At 61.8% G+C, this 15,917-nt stretch overlaps 1 protein-coding gene across 4 annotated transcripts in view; it reads left to right on the top strand.

Annotated features, from left to right (window-relative positions):
• Positions 1–15,917, top strand: part of NOS3 (nitric oxide synthase 3) — an 82,766-nt gene that overhangs the window by 22,208 nt on the left and 44,641 nt on the right. For all 4 annotated transcript variants that reach the window (XR_007772825.1, XM_050942449.1, XM_050942450.1 and 1 more), the window contains exons 5-10: positions 132–223; positions 1,442–1,583; positions 1,833–1,972; positions 3,366–3,540; positions 5,053–5,154; positions 6,482–6,676. Coding sequence is in view for 3 of the 4 variants with exons in the window: in XM_050942449.1 (XP_050798406.1) it covers positions 132–223; positions 1,442–1,583; positions 1,833–1,972; positions 3,366–3,540; positions 5,053–5,154; positions 6,482–6,676 (846 nt within the window). In the remaining variant the exon portion in view is untranslated. The remainder of the gene's footprint in view (positions 1–131; positions 224–1,441; positions 1,584–1,832; positions 1,973–3,365; positions 3,541–5,052; positions 5,155–6,481; positions 6,677–15,917) is intronic.

Here is a 15,917-nt window from a genome sequence, read left to right as displayed (position 1 = left end):
CAGGCACTTCCATGCCACTCATGGTGAGTGCTGGTCAGGGATAACAGCGATGCCTAGGGGTTAGAGCTGGGGGATGTCATGCAGCGGGCCTGAGGGGCTGCTTCTCTGCCGCTAACTGCTGTCCCCTGAAGGTGTTCGACGCCCGCGACTGCGCCAGCGTCCAGGAGATGTTCGGCTTCCTGTGCACTCACCTCCAGTACGCCACCAACCGAGGCAACCTCCGGTGAGATGCCTGCCTCCCCGGGCCCGTCCCCCATGGTCCCCACCCGCCTCCCCGGGCCCGTCCCCCATGGTCCCCACCCGCCTCCCTGGGCCCGTCCCCCATGGGATCCACCCACCTCCCCAGGCCCGTCCCCCATGGTCCCCACCCGCCTCCCCAGACCCATCCCCCATGGGGTCCACCCACCTCCCCAGGCCCGCCCCCCATGGTCCCCACCCGCCTCCCTGGGCCCGTCCCCCATGGGGTCCACCCACCTCCCCGGGCCCGTCTCCCATGGTCCTCACCCGCCTCCCCAGGCCTATCCCCCATGGTCCCCACCTGCCTCCCCGGGCCGGTCCCCCATGGTCCCCACCCGCCTCCCCGGGCCCATCCCCCATGGGGTCCACCCACCTCCCCAGGCCCGTCCCCCTTGGGGCCACCCCCGACCCAGGCCCGTCTCCCATGGTCCTCACCCGCCTCCCCACGCCTATCCCCCATGGGCCCCACCCACCTCCCCAGGCCCATCCCCCATGGGCCCCACCAACCTCCCCAGGCCCATCCCCCAAGGGGTCCACCCACCTCCCCAGGCCCGTCTCCCATGGTCCCCACCTGCCTCCCCAGGCCCATCCCCCATGGTCCCCACCCGCCTCCCTGGGCCCATCCCCCATGGGGCCCACCCACCTCCCCGGGCCCGTCCCCCTTGGGGCCACCCCCGACCCAGGCCCGTCCCCCATGGTCCCCACCCGCCTCCCCGGGCCCATCCCCCATGGTCCCCACCCGCCTCCCTGGGCCCATCCCCATGGGGCCCACCCACCTCCCCAGGCCCGTCCCCCTTGGGGCCACCCCCGACCCAGGCCCGTCTCCCATGGTCCCCACCTGCCTCCCCAGGCCCATCCCCCATGGGCCCCTCTGACCTCCCTGGGCCCATCCCCATGAGGCCGCCCCTGACCCAGGCCCCCCCCATCTCCCCAGGCCCACGCCCCATAGAACCACCTGCCTCCCTGGGCCCACCCCCCCATGGGCCCACCCCTCACAGGTCCACCCCCCCATCCAGGCCAACCCTCCATGGGGCCACCATCCACCCAGGCCCTTCCCCACGGGCCCACCCACCTTCCCAGGCACACCCCTTACAGGGCCACTCGCCTCCCTGTGCCCACCTCACACCTGGGCCCATGCCCCACGGGCCACTGGCCTCCCCGGGCGCATCCCCCCAGGCAGCTCTGACCCACGCCTCTCTCACAGGTCGGCCATCACCATCTTCCCGCAGCGCATGCCAGGCCGGGGCGACTTCCGCATCTGGAACAGTCAGCTGATCCGCTACGCCGGGTACCGGCAGCCAGACGGCTCTGTGCTGGGGGACCCGGCCAACGTCGACATCACCGAGGTGGGGCAGCCGTGACTGGGGAGAGCGCCCTGCCTGACCCCCAGGGCCCCCTGCCCGCAGCCCCGCCCCCTCTGCAGCACAGCCTCCTTGCCCTGCCCAGCCCCCTGCACTCCAGCATCCCCTGATGAGCCCTTCACCCCTCTCTCAGCCCCACGGTCCAGCCTCTGCCTCTGCCCTGCTCTCAGCCCCCAGCCCCTGCCCCACTCTCCGCCCCCGGCCAGGCTGTGTTCACAGACTCTCCCCTTGCAGCTTTGCATCCAGCATGGCTGGACGCCTGGGCACGGCCGCTTTGATGTCCTGCCCCTGCTGCTGCAGGCGCCAGACGAGGCCCCGGAGCTTTTCCTCCTGCCGCCCGAGCTGGTCCTGGAGGTGCCCATCCAGCACCCCACGTAAGTACTGAGACGGGCAGAACCAGCAGGGCTGGGACCCTCCCCGTCCCGCAGTGCAGGTGCCAGTTCCTGTGATCCCTTGAGCAACTTGCCTAGTAGTGTGCTGGGGGACCCTGGGCACAGGCAGTTCCAGAGGGCAGCACTGGGCACAGGGTGCTGCCAGGGGGCAGTGCTGAGGCTGGGGGAGGTGCCAGGGGGCAGCGTGGGGCTGGGGAAATGCCAAGGAGCAGCACTGGGGTTGGGGGTGGTGCCAGGGAGCAGCGCTGGGGCTGGGGGAGGTGCCAGGGACAGTGTGGGGCTGGTCGAGGTGCCAGGGGGCAGCGCTGAGGCTGGGGGTAGTGCCGGGGCAGCGCTGGGGCTGGAGGAGGTGCCAGGGGGCAGCGCTGAGGCTCGGGGACGTGCCAAGGGGAAGCGCTGGGGCTGGGGGAGGCAGTGCTGGATATGGGGCAGTACAAGGGGGCAGCGCTGAGGCTGGGGGCAGTGCCAGGGGCAGCGCTGGTTCTGGGGGAGGTGCCAGGGGGTAGCATGGGGCTGGGGATGGTGCCAAGGGGCAGTGCTGGATATGGGGCAGTACAAGGGGGCAGCGCTGGGCAGGGGGCAGTGCCAGGGGCAGCGTAGGGCTGGGAGAGGTGCCAGGGGGCAGCGCTGGATATGGGGCAGTACAAGGAGGTAGCGCTGGGCAGGGGGCAGTGCCAGGGGCAGTGTGGGGCGGGGTCAGTGCCAGGGAGAAGCACTGGGGCTGGGGATGGTGCCAAGGGGCAGTGCTGGATACGGGGCTGTACAAGGGGTCAACGTTGAGGCTGGGGGCAGTGCCAGGGGCAGCGTGGGGCTGGAGGAGGTGCCGGGGGAAGCGCTGGGGCTGGGGGAAGTGCCAAGGGGCAGCACTGTGGCTGGGAGAGGGGCCAGGGAGCAGCACTGGGGCTGGGGCCGGTGCCAAGGGGCAGTGCTGGATATAGGGCAGTACAAGGGGGCAGCGCTGGCCAGGGAGCAGTGCCGGGGCAGCGTGGGGCTGGAGGAGGTGCCGGGGGAAGCGCTGGGGCTGGGGTAAGTGCCAGGGGGCAGCGCTAGGGTTGGGGCAGTGCCAGGGGGCAGTGCTGGGGCTGGGGGAGGTGCCAGGGAGCAGCACTGCGGCTGTGGGTCCCAGTGATGGGGATGACTGTTCTGTCCCAGAACATCAGGTCCTAGCTGGGCTGGGGGCAGAAGGAGGCTCCCAGGAAAACTAATCCTCCTGCAGCCTGGCAGGGAGGGAGCCAGGTCTGGTGGCTAGAGCAGGGGGCTGGGCACCAGGATGCCTGGGTTCCATTCCTAGTGGTGGTGTAGGATGGGCTGTGTGGCTTGGGGCGCGTCCCTGCGCTCCGTCCCGCCTGTGCCCTGAGTGTGGTGTTGGGCGCAGGCTGGCGTGGTTCGGGAAGCTGGGCCTGCGCTGGCATGCGCTGCCCGCCGTGGCCAACATGCTGCTGGAGATCGGGGGCCTGCAGTTCCCGGCCGCCCCCTTCAATGGCTGGTACGTGGGCAGTGAGATCGGCATGCGCAACTTCTGTGACAGCAACCGCTACAACCTGCTGCAGGTACGGGCTGCCCCCCAGCTCCCCCTGCCCCCCCGGCGCCCCCTGCCTCCCACCCCTCACCGCTACAAGCTGCTGCAGGTACAGGCTGCCCCCCAGCTCCCCCTGCCCCCCCAGCGCCCTCTGCCTCCCACCCCTCACCGCTACAAGCTGCTGCAGGTACGGGCTGCCCCCCAGCTCCCCCTGCCCCCCCAGCTCCCCCTGCCTCCCACCCCTCACCGCTACAACCTGCTGCAGGTACGGGCTGTCCCCCAGCTCCCCCTGCCCCCCCAGCGCCCCCTGCCTCCCACCCCTCACCGCTACCACCTGCTGCAGGTACGGGCTGCCCCCCAGCTCCCCCTGCCCTCCCAGCGCCCCCTGCCTCCCACCCCTCACCGCTACAAGCTGCTGCAGGTACGGGCTGCCCCCCAGCTCCCCCTGCCCCCCCAGCTCCCCCTGCCTCCCACCCCTCACCGCTACAACCTGCTGCAGGTACGGGCTGCCCCCCAGCTCCCCCTGCCCCCAGCTCCTCCTGCCTCCCACCCCTCACCGCTACCACCTGCTGCAGGTGCAGGCTGCCCCCCAGCTCCCCCACTGCACTCCTGCTCTCCCTGCCCCTAGCTCCCCCAACTGCTCCCAGCTCCCTCTGCCACCATCTCCCCCCACTGCCCCCCAGCTCCTTCACTGTCCCTCAGCTCCCCTTGCCTCCCACCCCTCACCTCTACAACCTGCTGCAGGTACGGGGTGCCCCCCAGCTCTCCCTGCCCCCCCACTGCCACCCAGTTCCCCCCACTGTCGCCCAGCTCCCCCTGCCTCCCACCCCTCACCGCTACCACCTGGTGCAGGTACAGGCTGCCCCCCAACTCCTTCACTGTCCCCCAGCTCCCCCTGCCACCCACCCCCCACTGCTACAGCCTGCTGCAGGTACGGGCTGCCCCCAGCTCCCTCTGCCCCCCCCGTCCCCCAGCTCCCCCTGCCTCCCACCTCTCACCACTACTACCTGCTGCAGGTATAGGCTGCCCCCCAACTCCTTCACTGCCCCCCAGCTCCCCCTGCCCCCCCCCAGTTCTCCCCACTGTCCACCAGCTCTCCCTGCCTCCCACCCCTCACCGCTACCACCTGCTGCAGGTACGGGCTGCCCTCCAGCTCCCCTTGTCCCCAGCTCCTCCTGCCTCCCACCTCTCACCACTACAACCTGCTGCAGGTACAGGTTGCCCCCCTGCTCTCCCTGCCCCCAGCCTCCCCCACTGCTCCCAGCTCCCTCTGCCCCCAGCTCCCCCCACTTCCACTCAGCTCCCCCACTGCCCTCCTGCTCTCCCTGCCCCCCGCTCCCCCTGCCCCCCAGCTCCTTCACTGCCCCCCAGCCCCCCCTGCCACCCACCCCCCACCGCTACAACCTGCTGCAGGTACAGGCTGCCTGCCCACCTCCCCCTGTCCCTGTGGAGCGGGGGCAGGGCTGGGGGCTGGGGGTGATGGTCCCTGTGAGCAGGAGGTGGTGTGGGGGCAGGGCTCGGGGTGACGGTCCCTGTGTGGCAGGAGGTGGCCCTGCACATGGGGCTGGACACTGGGAAAACCTCATCGCTGTGGAAGGACAAAGCCGCTGTGGAGATCAATGTTGCCGTGCTGCACAGCTTCCAGGTATGGGGACGGGGACGGCGACCGGATGTGGGGAGAATGGGGGAGTGTCACAGAGTGTGGGGGAGTCAGTGCCTTGCACCCCTCTTCCTGGGACCCACAGTGACTCGCAGGCAGCCAGTAAAACAGAAGGTTTATTGGACAACAGGAACGCAGGTTACAGTAGAGCTTGCAGGCACAGTCAGGACCCCTCCACCGAGTCCTTCTGGGGGTTCAGGGAGCTTAGACCCCAGCTTGAGGTTCCCTGCATTGCACCCCCCAGCCCAAACTGACCCCCCAAAAACTCTCCAGCAGCTCTCTTCCCCCTCCCTTCTCTCCTGTCCTTTGTTCAGTCTCAGGCAGAAGCTGTGAATTCTCCCAACCCCCCTTCTGGCTCAGGTAGATTTACTCTCATCCCCAGTGTAACATTCCCAGGTCAAATCTGCCCTGCTCCCTGCTCTGCACATCAGGGAACAGAGCTATGGGGGGTGTTCCAAGCCCATACAGCCCTGGCCCTGGTGCGGGTCCCTCACCCACTCATGGGCTGCAGGTGTAACCCACACACCTCCTAGGAGTGGGTGCTGTCCCTCCAGTGGCGCCGAGACCACGTAGCGAGAGGGGGACAGAGTCTGTCTGCTGCAGCCTAAGCTCATGCATTGAACTCTGGGCGTCCCAGGTTCAAGCCCAACTGCCGCCGACAGGGCTCTGGTGGTATGACACGGGTCCTGGGTCTCTCCCTCCCTCTGTGAGCTAGGCCCCCTGCCTCGCTCCCGGGCCTCCGGAGTCCCCTGCCCTCAGACACACCCTGTCCCACAACCTCCGAGAGCTGGGGCAGGAGCCTGTGGCAACTGGGAGCAGATCACACGGATGCACATATGTACACACAGGCAAGCACTCGCCAGCTGTCACAGACCCACAGGGTCGGGGCTGCGCCCCCAGCTTTGGGACGGTTTCTGGGAGGTCCCTTCACTGGGCCAGTCCCCCTGGGGGTCCCGCTCTGCCTCCAGGGTGAGCCATGCAGCCTCACCGCCCTCTAGGCCTGCAGCCCCCTCTCCCCTCCCATGAGCTCCGAGACAGCCCCTGAGGGAGACTTGGCCGCTCGCAGGGATCAAGACCCCTTGCCCAGCCCCGGCAGCCTTTGGAGTCCCAGTTCCCAGGTGTGGAGCAGGGTGGGGGCTGTTCATTCCCAAGGGAGGCGGCAGCCTGCCCCAGAGCCACACGCAGCTCAGAGACCCCACATGGGCGCCAGCTCCGGGAGGTGACTGGGGAGCCTGGCTCAGCGGGCGTGACTTGCTGCCCAGGGCAGGGGCTGCCTCTGCCATCTGTTCTTTTCCTTCCACCCCCGCCCCAGGTTGCCAAGGTGACAATCGTGGATCACCATGTGGCCACGGAGTCCTTCATCAAGCACATGGATAACGAGCTGCAGATGCGTGGGGGGTGCCCGGCCGACTGGGTCTGGATCGTGCCTCCCATCTCGGGCAGCCTCACGCCCGTGTTCCACCAGGAGATGGTCAACTATCTGCTCTCTCCCTGCTTCCGGTACCAGGTGGGTCCTGGATCCAGGTCTGGATTAGTGCAGGGGCTTTAGGGGCTGCAGCCCAGGGCCCTGGGCTAAGGGGGACCCCGGTGCTGCAGGGCTCAGGCAGGCTGCCTGCATACCCTGTCCCGGAAGCAGCCGGCTGCTGGCACATGTCTGCAGCCCCTGGCGAGGGGAAGGCAGCTCCATCCCCGCAGCTCCTATAGGCCAGTTCCGCTGCGGAAGGGGTGCTGGCGGGCACGGGCAGTGCATGGAGACACACTGTCCCCCTCCCCACAGCGGCGTCCAAAGATGTGCCAGCAGCCGCCCACTTCTGGGAGTGGCATGGGGCCAGGGCAAGCAGGCAGCCTGCCTGAGCCCTGCTGTGCCACCGGCGGGGAGCCATCTGTGGTCGGAGACCCCTTCTGGACCCCACGCCCTGCCCCAACCTGGAACCCCCTCCTGCACCCAAACTCCCTCCCAGAAAGAAACTAATCTAACAGCTGTTCGAGTGTTTGTTCATGTCCATTCCAATCAGGTGTGTGTGCGCACGTACTCCGTAGCTGGAAGACTTTCACCCTAGCAGCATCTATGGGGTCAGCCTGGGCGCTCCCTGGAGTGGTGCCATCATGGCGCCCAATAAAGGGCCCTGCCGACCTGCCACCCCCTCAGGTCCTTCTCACCGCCAGTGATGGTAGCTGAGATTTCCCTGTGCTCTTGCTTTGGCTCGCTGGAGGTAATTACTTCTAGTGGGTTAGTGTCAGCAAGTGTGAGGGAGTCAGGGCCCTGCACCCCCACTACCTGCGATTCCTGGGACTCTCAGCCAGCCAGTAACACTGAAGGTTTGTTAGACGGCAGGAACACACCCCAAACCAGAGTTTGCAGGCAGGGCCGGCTCTAGGCCCCAGCAAACCAAGCACATGCTTGAGACGGCACAATTTCGGGGGCAGCATTCTGGGCACCTGTTTTTTTTCATTTTTTGCGCTTCAGCAGTTCTGCTCCCGGAGGTTTTTACCTAGAGTCGGCCCTGCTTGTAGGTATAGAAAACAGGACCTCACAGTCAGGTCCATCCTGGGGGCTGGGGAGCCCAGACCCAGGCTCTGGGCATCCCACCAGACGTCTCACCCAGGCACCCCTTCCCCCGGCTCCTCCTCCAGTCTTTGTCCAGTTTCCTGGACAGAAGTTGTCACCTGGCCCCAGCCCCCTCCTGGGCTCAGATTACAAAGGGAAGCTACTGTCCTTTCATCCCTCAGTGAAGTCACCCCCTTATGTCCCATTCCCATCTAGTATCAATACAGACAGTAAACTAGGAAAACTCCCATGCAACATTCCCACGTTAATACTCCCTATTGCATCACATCTCTCCCCCCTTCGAGACTGAACTGAGCGGGGTCACTCTGCCCAGTGGCCTGGGGAAATTCAGGGCCCCCTCTCCGGGACAATGTGTCCGCTATCAGGTTGGCACTTCCCTTCACATGGACCACGTCCATGTCATAGTCCTGCAGGAGCAGGCTCCACCTCAGGAGCTTGGCGTTGGCTCCTTTCATCTGGTGCAGCCAGGTCAGGGGAGAGTGGTCGGCGTACACGGTGAAATGTCGCCCAAAGAGATATGGCTTCAGTTTCTTAAGGGCCCACACCATGGCCAGGAATTCCTTCTCGATGGCTGCGTAGTTCTGCTCCCGGGGTAGCAACTTCTTGCTCAGGTACACGATGGGGTGTCTCTCCCCCTTTTCATCCTCCTGCATTAACACCGCCCCCAGTCCCATGTCTGAGGTGTCAGTGAACACCGTAAAGGGCTTGTCGAAGTCTGGGTTTGCCAGAACTGGGCCATTAACCAGAGCCTCCTTCAGCGCCTGGAGAGCCTGCTGGGACTGCTCGGTCCAGATCACCTTGTCTGGCTTCCCCTTCTTGCACAGCTCAGTGATGGGGCCGGCTATGGCACTAAAGTGGGGCACGAACCTTCGATAGTACCCCGCCATCCCAATAAAGACCTGGACCTGCTTTTTGGATTGGGGAGCAGGCCAGTCTCTGATCACCTCCACCTTGGCTGGGTCCGGCTTTAGGCAGCCGCTCCCCACCTGATGGCCCAGGTAAGATACTTCAGCCATCCCCACCTTGCACTTCTCAGCCTTTACGGTTAACCCAGCCTTTCAGAGTCGGTCCAGCACTCGTTTAACCTGGGACACGTGGTCCTCCCAAGTCCAGCTTAAGACACAGATGTCGTCGATATACGCCATGGCAAAACTCTCCATCCCCCTCAGTAGCTGATCCACCAGGCGCTGGAAGGTGGCTGTTGCTCCCTTGAGGCCGAAGGGCAGGGTCAGAAACTCGTACAGCCCCACAGGGGTGATAAAGGCCGATTTCAGCCTGGCATCTGCGTCCAGCGGCACTTGCCAGTAGCCCTTGGTAAGATCCATGGTGGTGAGGTACCAAGCACCTCCCAGCTTGTTTAGCAGCTCGTCAGGCCTGGGCATGGCGTAGGCATCAGATACAGTGATGGCATTGAGCTTTCCATAGTCCACACAGAACCGGATCGACCCATCCCTTTTGGGGACCAGCACCCCTGGCGGGGCCCAAGGGCTGGCAGACGGCTGGATCACCCCCAAAGCCAGCATGTCCCTGACCTCTCTTTCTAGGTCCTGGGCAGTTTTACCAGTGACCCGAAAAGGGGAGCATCTTATAGGGGGATGTGACCCGGTCTCCACCCGGTGGACAGTCAAATTAGTGCGTCCAGGCTGGCTGGAAAACAGCTGTTGGTACAGATGCAGCACCCCTCTGATCTCAGCGTGCTGGGCCAGGGTCAGCTGATCAGAGAGGGGAATCACCTCCAGGGGGGAACCAGCTTTTGTCCCAGGGAATAGATCCACTAAGGGGTCATCTCCCTGCCCCTCCTAATGTCCACACACGGCCAACACCACATTCCCCCTGTCATAGTATGGTTTCATCATGTTCACATGGTACACCCGACTGTGATGTGCCCGGTTTGACAGCTCCACCACATAGTTTACCTCATTTAGTTGCTTGACAACCTTGAAGGGCCCTTCCCAGGCAGCCTGGAGTTTTTTTCTCCTCACAGGGATGAGAACCATCACCTGATCCCCGGTGGCGAAGGCACGGGCCCGCACCATGCGGTCATACCAGACCTTCTGCTTCCTCTGGGCTCGGGCCAGATTCTCCCTGGCCAGGCCCATGAGCTCGGCCAGTCTTTCCCGGAAGGTCAGGACATACTCCACCACTGATTCTCCATCAGGAGTGGCCTTCCCCTCCCATTCGTCTCTCATCAGGTCCAGGGGCCCTCTTATCCTTCTTCCATATAACAGTTCAAAAGGCAAAAGTCTGTTAGACTCCTGGGGCACTTCCGTGTATGCGAACAGCAGGTGAGATAAGTACTTGTCCCAATCCTGCAGATGCTGGTTCATGAAGGTTTTCAGCATCATCTTTAGCGTTCCATCCACAAAGAGGGATCTTTCTGCAACTCGGGCTGGAACTCAGCGGCTGGGGAAGGGATGGGGACCTGCTCCCTTCCCGCCTGCTGGGTCTGAGGCCACAGCCTCCCTGAGCTGTGTCCCTGGGCACTCACTCCCCTCCCGGGTAGGGCCCCGTGCCTCCAGGAAGGTACCCTCCTCAATGTCAGGGCGTTGTGCCCCTCACTGGCTCTGGCTACGGGTCATGACCAGGGCACCCTGGGGGTTGCTTGGCCAGTCCTCTACATCACCCCCCATCAACACCTCAATGAGGAAATGATGGTGCACCCCCACGTCCTTGGGGCCCTCCTTGGCCCCCCATTTCAGATATACCCTCACCACGGGCACCTTGAATGGGGTCCTGCCCACACCCATCAGGGTCAGATGGGTGTTGGGCACCATCCAATCTGGAGTCACCACCTCGGGCCGGGCCGGTGTCACTTCCGCGCCCATATCCTAGTATCCATTGACCTTCCTCCCATCCACCTCCAGGGGAACAAGGCACTCGGTCCACAGGGACAGCCCTGCGCCCACCCTGTAAACCGAGAACCTTGAGTCCGGGACATCTAGCCCCCAAGAGAAGCTGATCTGGGAAACTCCTCCCACCTGAGCCATTGGAAAGCTGCCAGCCCCCCTTGCGTGGGAAGCCTGTCCCTCGTCCGGCTGAGTCCCTACCCAGTTAACCCGGTGTGGGTCCGGTCTGCTCAGTCTGTCCTTGAGCTTGGGGCACTGGGTCCGTATGTGGCCTTTCTGGCTACAGTAATAGCAGCCCATGTCCCATTGATCCCCTCGAGCCGATTGGTTGGTCCTGATGTTGGTTGTTCCCCTTGAGAGGGGATTCTCCAGGTTCCCCCTTTGGGGGGTCCCAGGGTGACTATCTCTCTGCACTATGGTGGGCTTATTCTTTTGGGACTCCTCCCTGCCACCCCTGACCAGCAGTCCACAAACTTGTCAGCCAGCTCCCCTGCGCGTCGCGGGTCCTCTGGCTTTTTGTCCCCCAACCACATCATCAGGTTGGCTGGGCACTGCTCATACAGTTGCTCCAATATAATCAGTTTAACCAGGTCCCCCTTCATCTGGGCCCCATCTGCCCACTTGTGGGCATATCCCTCCATTCGGAGGATCAGTTCCAGATATGTGACTCAGGGGTTTTATGCTGACTCCAGAACTTCTTCTGGTGCTCCTCAGGAGTCAGCCCAGACTTGTGTAGCAGCACCTTTTTCATAGTCTCCTGCCTCCCCCAACTTCCATTCAGCTGTACAGCCCCATGGCTTTGGGTTCCAGTAAGGGGGCGAGAAACGGAAGCCTGTCTATAGGGCGTAGTGGTGCAGGGGGCCCACTCCAGCAGGGGCTGGGGCAGAAGCAGCCAGGGAGGCGGTGGAAACCTGCAGCTAATTAGGGCGAAGCTCGTTAGGATCCGGACGGGAGGCAGCTCCTGGGGCAGTGGAGCTATGAGGAGCTGCCCAGCAGAGCAGAGGGGAGTCTCTTCTTGCCAAGCCAGGGAGGAGGACTGGCTCCCACGGATAGCCCCTAGACAGAGCAGTGCTGGGCAGGCTCAGGGGAGCGGAGGGGGAGCTCCGGTCCGTTACCTGCCAGGCTGCCGGCCTCTGCCAGAAAGGACCAAGAAGGTGCAAGAGCCAAAGGGGAAGGGGCCAGGACGAGTGGCGGACAAGGGGAGAGAAGGAGGGCAGAGATGCTACCACTAGAGGGTCCCTGGGTCGGGATCCAGAGTAGCGGGTGGGCCTGGGTCCCCCCCTTGCACTGCACCTGGCTGCGGAGGAGTGTGGCCAATACAGACTGCAACTTGCCCTGAAGTGAGGGGCCAGACTTTGGGTTGTGGCTGGCCCCTGCGGCGGGTGCAAGCCACAGGACTGCTGTGACCCCCAGAAGGGGAGTGAGAAAGAAGTAGTGGGCACTGCCGGAGGGCAGCCTCCTGAAGAGGACACCGCTGAGCAGGGGAGCAACGCGGGTCCAAAACAGCAGAGTAGGGCAGACAACAGACAAGACATCACCTGCAGGGGGCACTCCGGAGCTGCACTGAGCTAATCCTGGAGCAACCAGCAGGAGGCGCCAGTGGTGGTGAGTCTGAATCCATTACACAGGGTCAACCCTGTGCACCTCGCGAGCCGTCTCAAAGGCCATGTCCTCCTCTTCCTTACGCTGGGCCAGGATGCACTTAACAAAGCTCTGCGCAGTCCTGGGTCCCCCCTCGCTCACCACAGCTGGGGGCCCGCTGCCCCTCAGCCTCGCCAGCTCCAGTTCACGCTGCTGCTGCTTTTCCCATTCTTCCCGCTCTCCCAGTTCATGCTGCCTTTGCTTTTCCCGCTCCCCCAGTTCATGCTGCCTTTGCTTTTCCCACTCCCCCAGTTCATGCTGCCTCTGCTTTTCCCGCTCCCCCAGTTCATGCTGCCTCTGTTTTCCCGCTCCCCCAGTTCATGTTGCCTCTGCTTTTCCCACTCCCCCAGTTCACGCTGCTGCTGCTTTTCCCGCTCCCCCAGTTCATGCTGCCTCTGTTTTCCCGCTCCCCCAGTTCATGCTGCCTCTGCTTTTCCCGCTCCCCCAGTTCACGCTGCTGCTGCTTTTCCCACTCCCCCACTTCATGCTGCCTCTGTTTTCCCGCTCCCCCAGTTCATGCTGCCTCTGCTTTTCCCGCTCCCCCAGTTCATGCTGCCTCTGTTTTCCCGCTCCCGCAGTTCATGCTGCCATTGTTTCTCCCGATCCTCCAGCTCTTTCAGTTTTATCTCCCTCTCCTATTCCAGCCACCTCAGCTCAAGCGATGGGGAGCTCTGCTGTGAGTATCTCCTGCTGGCCATGGGGGTCCAAGTGCCCCCAGGGTTTGCCGGCCTTCTTCCAGCGCCTCCCCCCGCCATAGGTAGGAGGGGCCTTGGCAGCAGTCTGACCCCTCCTAGCTGGGACAGAGACCGGTGCCCACACTGCATCTGCCGGGCTGCCTCCCTCAGCGACGTAGATCAGCTCCTCCCAGCTGGGCAATCAGCAGTGCTTTGGTGGCCTTCCCTCTGCACAGCCCCCTCTGATTCCACAGCTCTACAATGTCCCTCTTAAGGAGATGGTTCATAGTCTCCCTGCTGGTCCCAAGTTGTCATGTGCTCTCAGTTCCCCAAGGTTTCCAGGAAGAACCTATGCCAGTCCGTCTCCAGGGCATCACCTCTCTTCCAGGGTCAAGTCACAGACTCCTCTGCCCCCGGAACCGCTCACCAGGGGGACCCCATTGCTACAAGAGTCCTTCTCGCAGAGCACACACTCCCAGGGGTTAAGTGCAGCTCCTCCACCTCCTGAAACCGCTCCTCTCTGAGCCTTCAGCACGCCTGGTTCATGTTACTCCCCTTTCGTTTTACTGCTCCCCAGTCACTTACTGCAGGAAGCGCCATCCACAGGGTGCAGTACATCCCACCGCTGGCACCAGATGTCACGTAGTGTGTGGGAGTCGGGGCCCTGCATCCTCACTTCCTGCGAATCACCATGACTCTCAGCCAGCCAGTAGAACAGAAGGTTTATTAGACGGCAAGAACACAGTCCAAGACAGAGCTTGTAGGTACAGAAAACAGGACCCCTCGGTCAGGTCCCTCTTGGGGGGTGGGGAGCCCAGACCCCGGTTCTGGGCCTCTGTCTGTTTCCCCAGCCAGCTCCAAACTGAAACTTCCTCCAGCAGCCTCCCCCAGCCCTCCCCCCCAGCCTTTGTCCAGTTTCCCAGGCAGAAGGTGTCACCTGGCCCCAACCCCTTCCTGGGCTCAGGTTACGCAGGGCAGCCGCCATCCTTTACGAGCTGGCCGCCAAGTATCATTGCTCAGTGAAGTCACCCCCTTATTTCCCATCCACATCTAGTATTAATGCAGACAGTAAACTAGTAAAACTCTCATGCAACATTCCCAGGTTAATACTCCTGTGTGATGGTGCTGCCCGTGGGAGCCAGCTGGGGTCACTCAATTAGGGTGAACTGCAAACAGACCAGGGCAGACAAACCCCAAACGCTGGTGGATCTTCCAATACTCAGATTTACCAACCAGCACAAAACAGCTTCTATAGTACCTCACTGGTTACTCAGAAGCAGGGCCGGCACTTCCATTTAGGAGACCTAGGCGGTCGCCTAGTGCACCAGGATTTGGGGGGCGGCATTTTGCCGCCTTTGGTGGCAATTCGGCGGTGGGGAGGTCCTTCCGCGCTCCAGGTCTTTGGCGGCAATTCTGCGGCGGGTCCTTCACTCACTCTGGGACCCGCTGCCGAAGTGCCCTGAAGACCGGGAGCCGCGGAAGGACCCCCCTGCTGCAGAATTGCTGCCAATGACTGGGAGCGCGGAAGGACCCCCGCCTAGGGCGCCAAAAACCCTGGCGCCGCTCCTGCTCAGAAGTCCAAACAACGCAGTTCCCTTAAAGTTCCTTGCCAAAGTTATAGCAATAGAGAAGACTTGTTTGCTCACATCCCAAGCCCTGAGAAAACACTTCCCCTTCTGCCTCTACCAGTGCTGGCTGTATTTCAAAGGTCTAGTCATTTAGTATCTTCCTAACCAGTCTCTAAAGTTTGGCCATGGGTCAGGTCAGCCTGTGAGTTAATTAACTCTTTCTGGCCCTGTATCCTTCAATGAGATATTAGATCAGACTCATAATGTCACACCCCCAATGCAAAATTGCTGCAGGAAGGGATGATGTAAACATCACTGACTGCATCCCAAGGGCTCCCCATTCTGGGTTCTGTCTCACTACAGCTTGTACTGAGTTAGAAGCCGTACCAATGTATAACAGAAATGGTTTACCAAAAAGTCCTGTTCAATAACATAATTGAATCTTTTTACAACCTCAAGGTAAAACTTGGTTAGAACAATAGTGGACTGGATCTGCTCTTGCAGCAGGATTCCTGTATGTCTCTCGCGATCTTGCCAAGAGCTAAAGGACATAGCTACTTTATCCATACAAGCTCTGGCAAATGGTTGGAACCCAATTAACATCAAGTCAATGTAGCTATTAATGTTGTTCATAGTACAGGAATCTTGGCATTTAGCCATGAAAGCAATTTGATAGTGTGCCTCAGTTTCCCTTTTTTATACAGCACATCAGGCCTGGAATGTCCTTTCTCCTCTGAAAAGTTCTAATACTGTTTACAGGCATTAGCAGTGCAACATCAGCATTACAAGGCCTTTTAACATAAGGTGTGTTCTTATGTATCACTTTCAACATGTTCAAGGGATTTTTCAAAAGATTAGACACATTGTACATCTTTACAATTTTTGGTAATAGCGACACATTGGTTACCAAAATCACCATTAGCATTAACAACAAATTCATTCATAGAATCTCAGGGTTGGAAGGGACCTCAGGAGGTATCTAGTCCAACCCCCTGCTCAAAGCAGGACCAACACCAACTAAATCAACCCAGCCAGGGCTTTGTCAAGCCTGACTTTGAAAACCTCTAAGGAAGGAGATTCCACCACCTCCCTAGGGAACCCATTCCAGTGTTTCACCACCCTCCTAGTGAAATAGTGTTTCCTAATATCCAACCTAGACCTCCCCCACTGCAACTTGAGACCATTGCTCCTTGTTCTGTCATCTGCCACCACTGAGAACAAGTGTCCATCTACAATCCTGTTTGTCATGCCACACCTTTGGCTCAATACCGTTGGGGTTTGGGCCTTTTGGAGTTACCCTGTGGCTTTCCTTTGCAAAGGTAAGTTCTCTCTTTCCTCCTTGTCCTGAAGGATCAAACCCTGATTTCTCTTGCTTAACAGAATTCACTGGCTGATGGGGGGTGCTCTCTGTGCTAACAGCTATTAGCAAATCTATCTTCTCCCTGCCAGC

Source organism: Gopherus flavomarginatus, chromosome 2, assembly GCF_025201925.1.
Source record: "Gopherus flavomarginatus isolate rGopFla2 chromosome 2, rGopFla2.mat.asm, whole genome shotgun sequence".
Lineage (NCBI taxonomy): Eukaryota > Metazoa > Chordata > Testudines > Testudinidae > Gopherus > Gopherus flavomarginatus.
The sequence above is the reverse complement of the archived record's forward strand: the minus strand, read 5'-3'. Positions and strand labels throughout refer to the sequence as shown.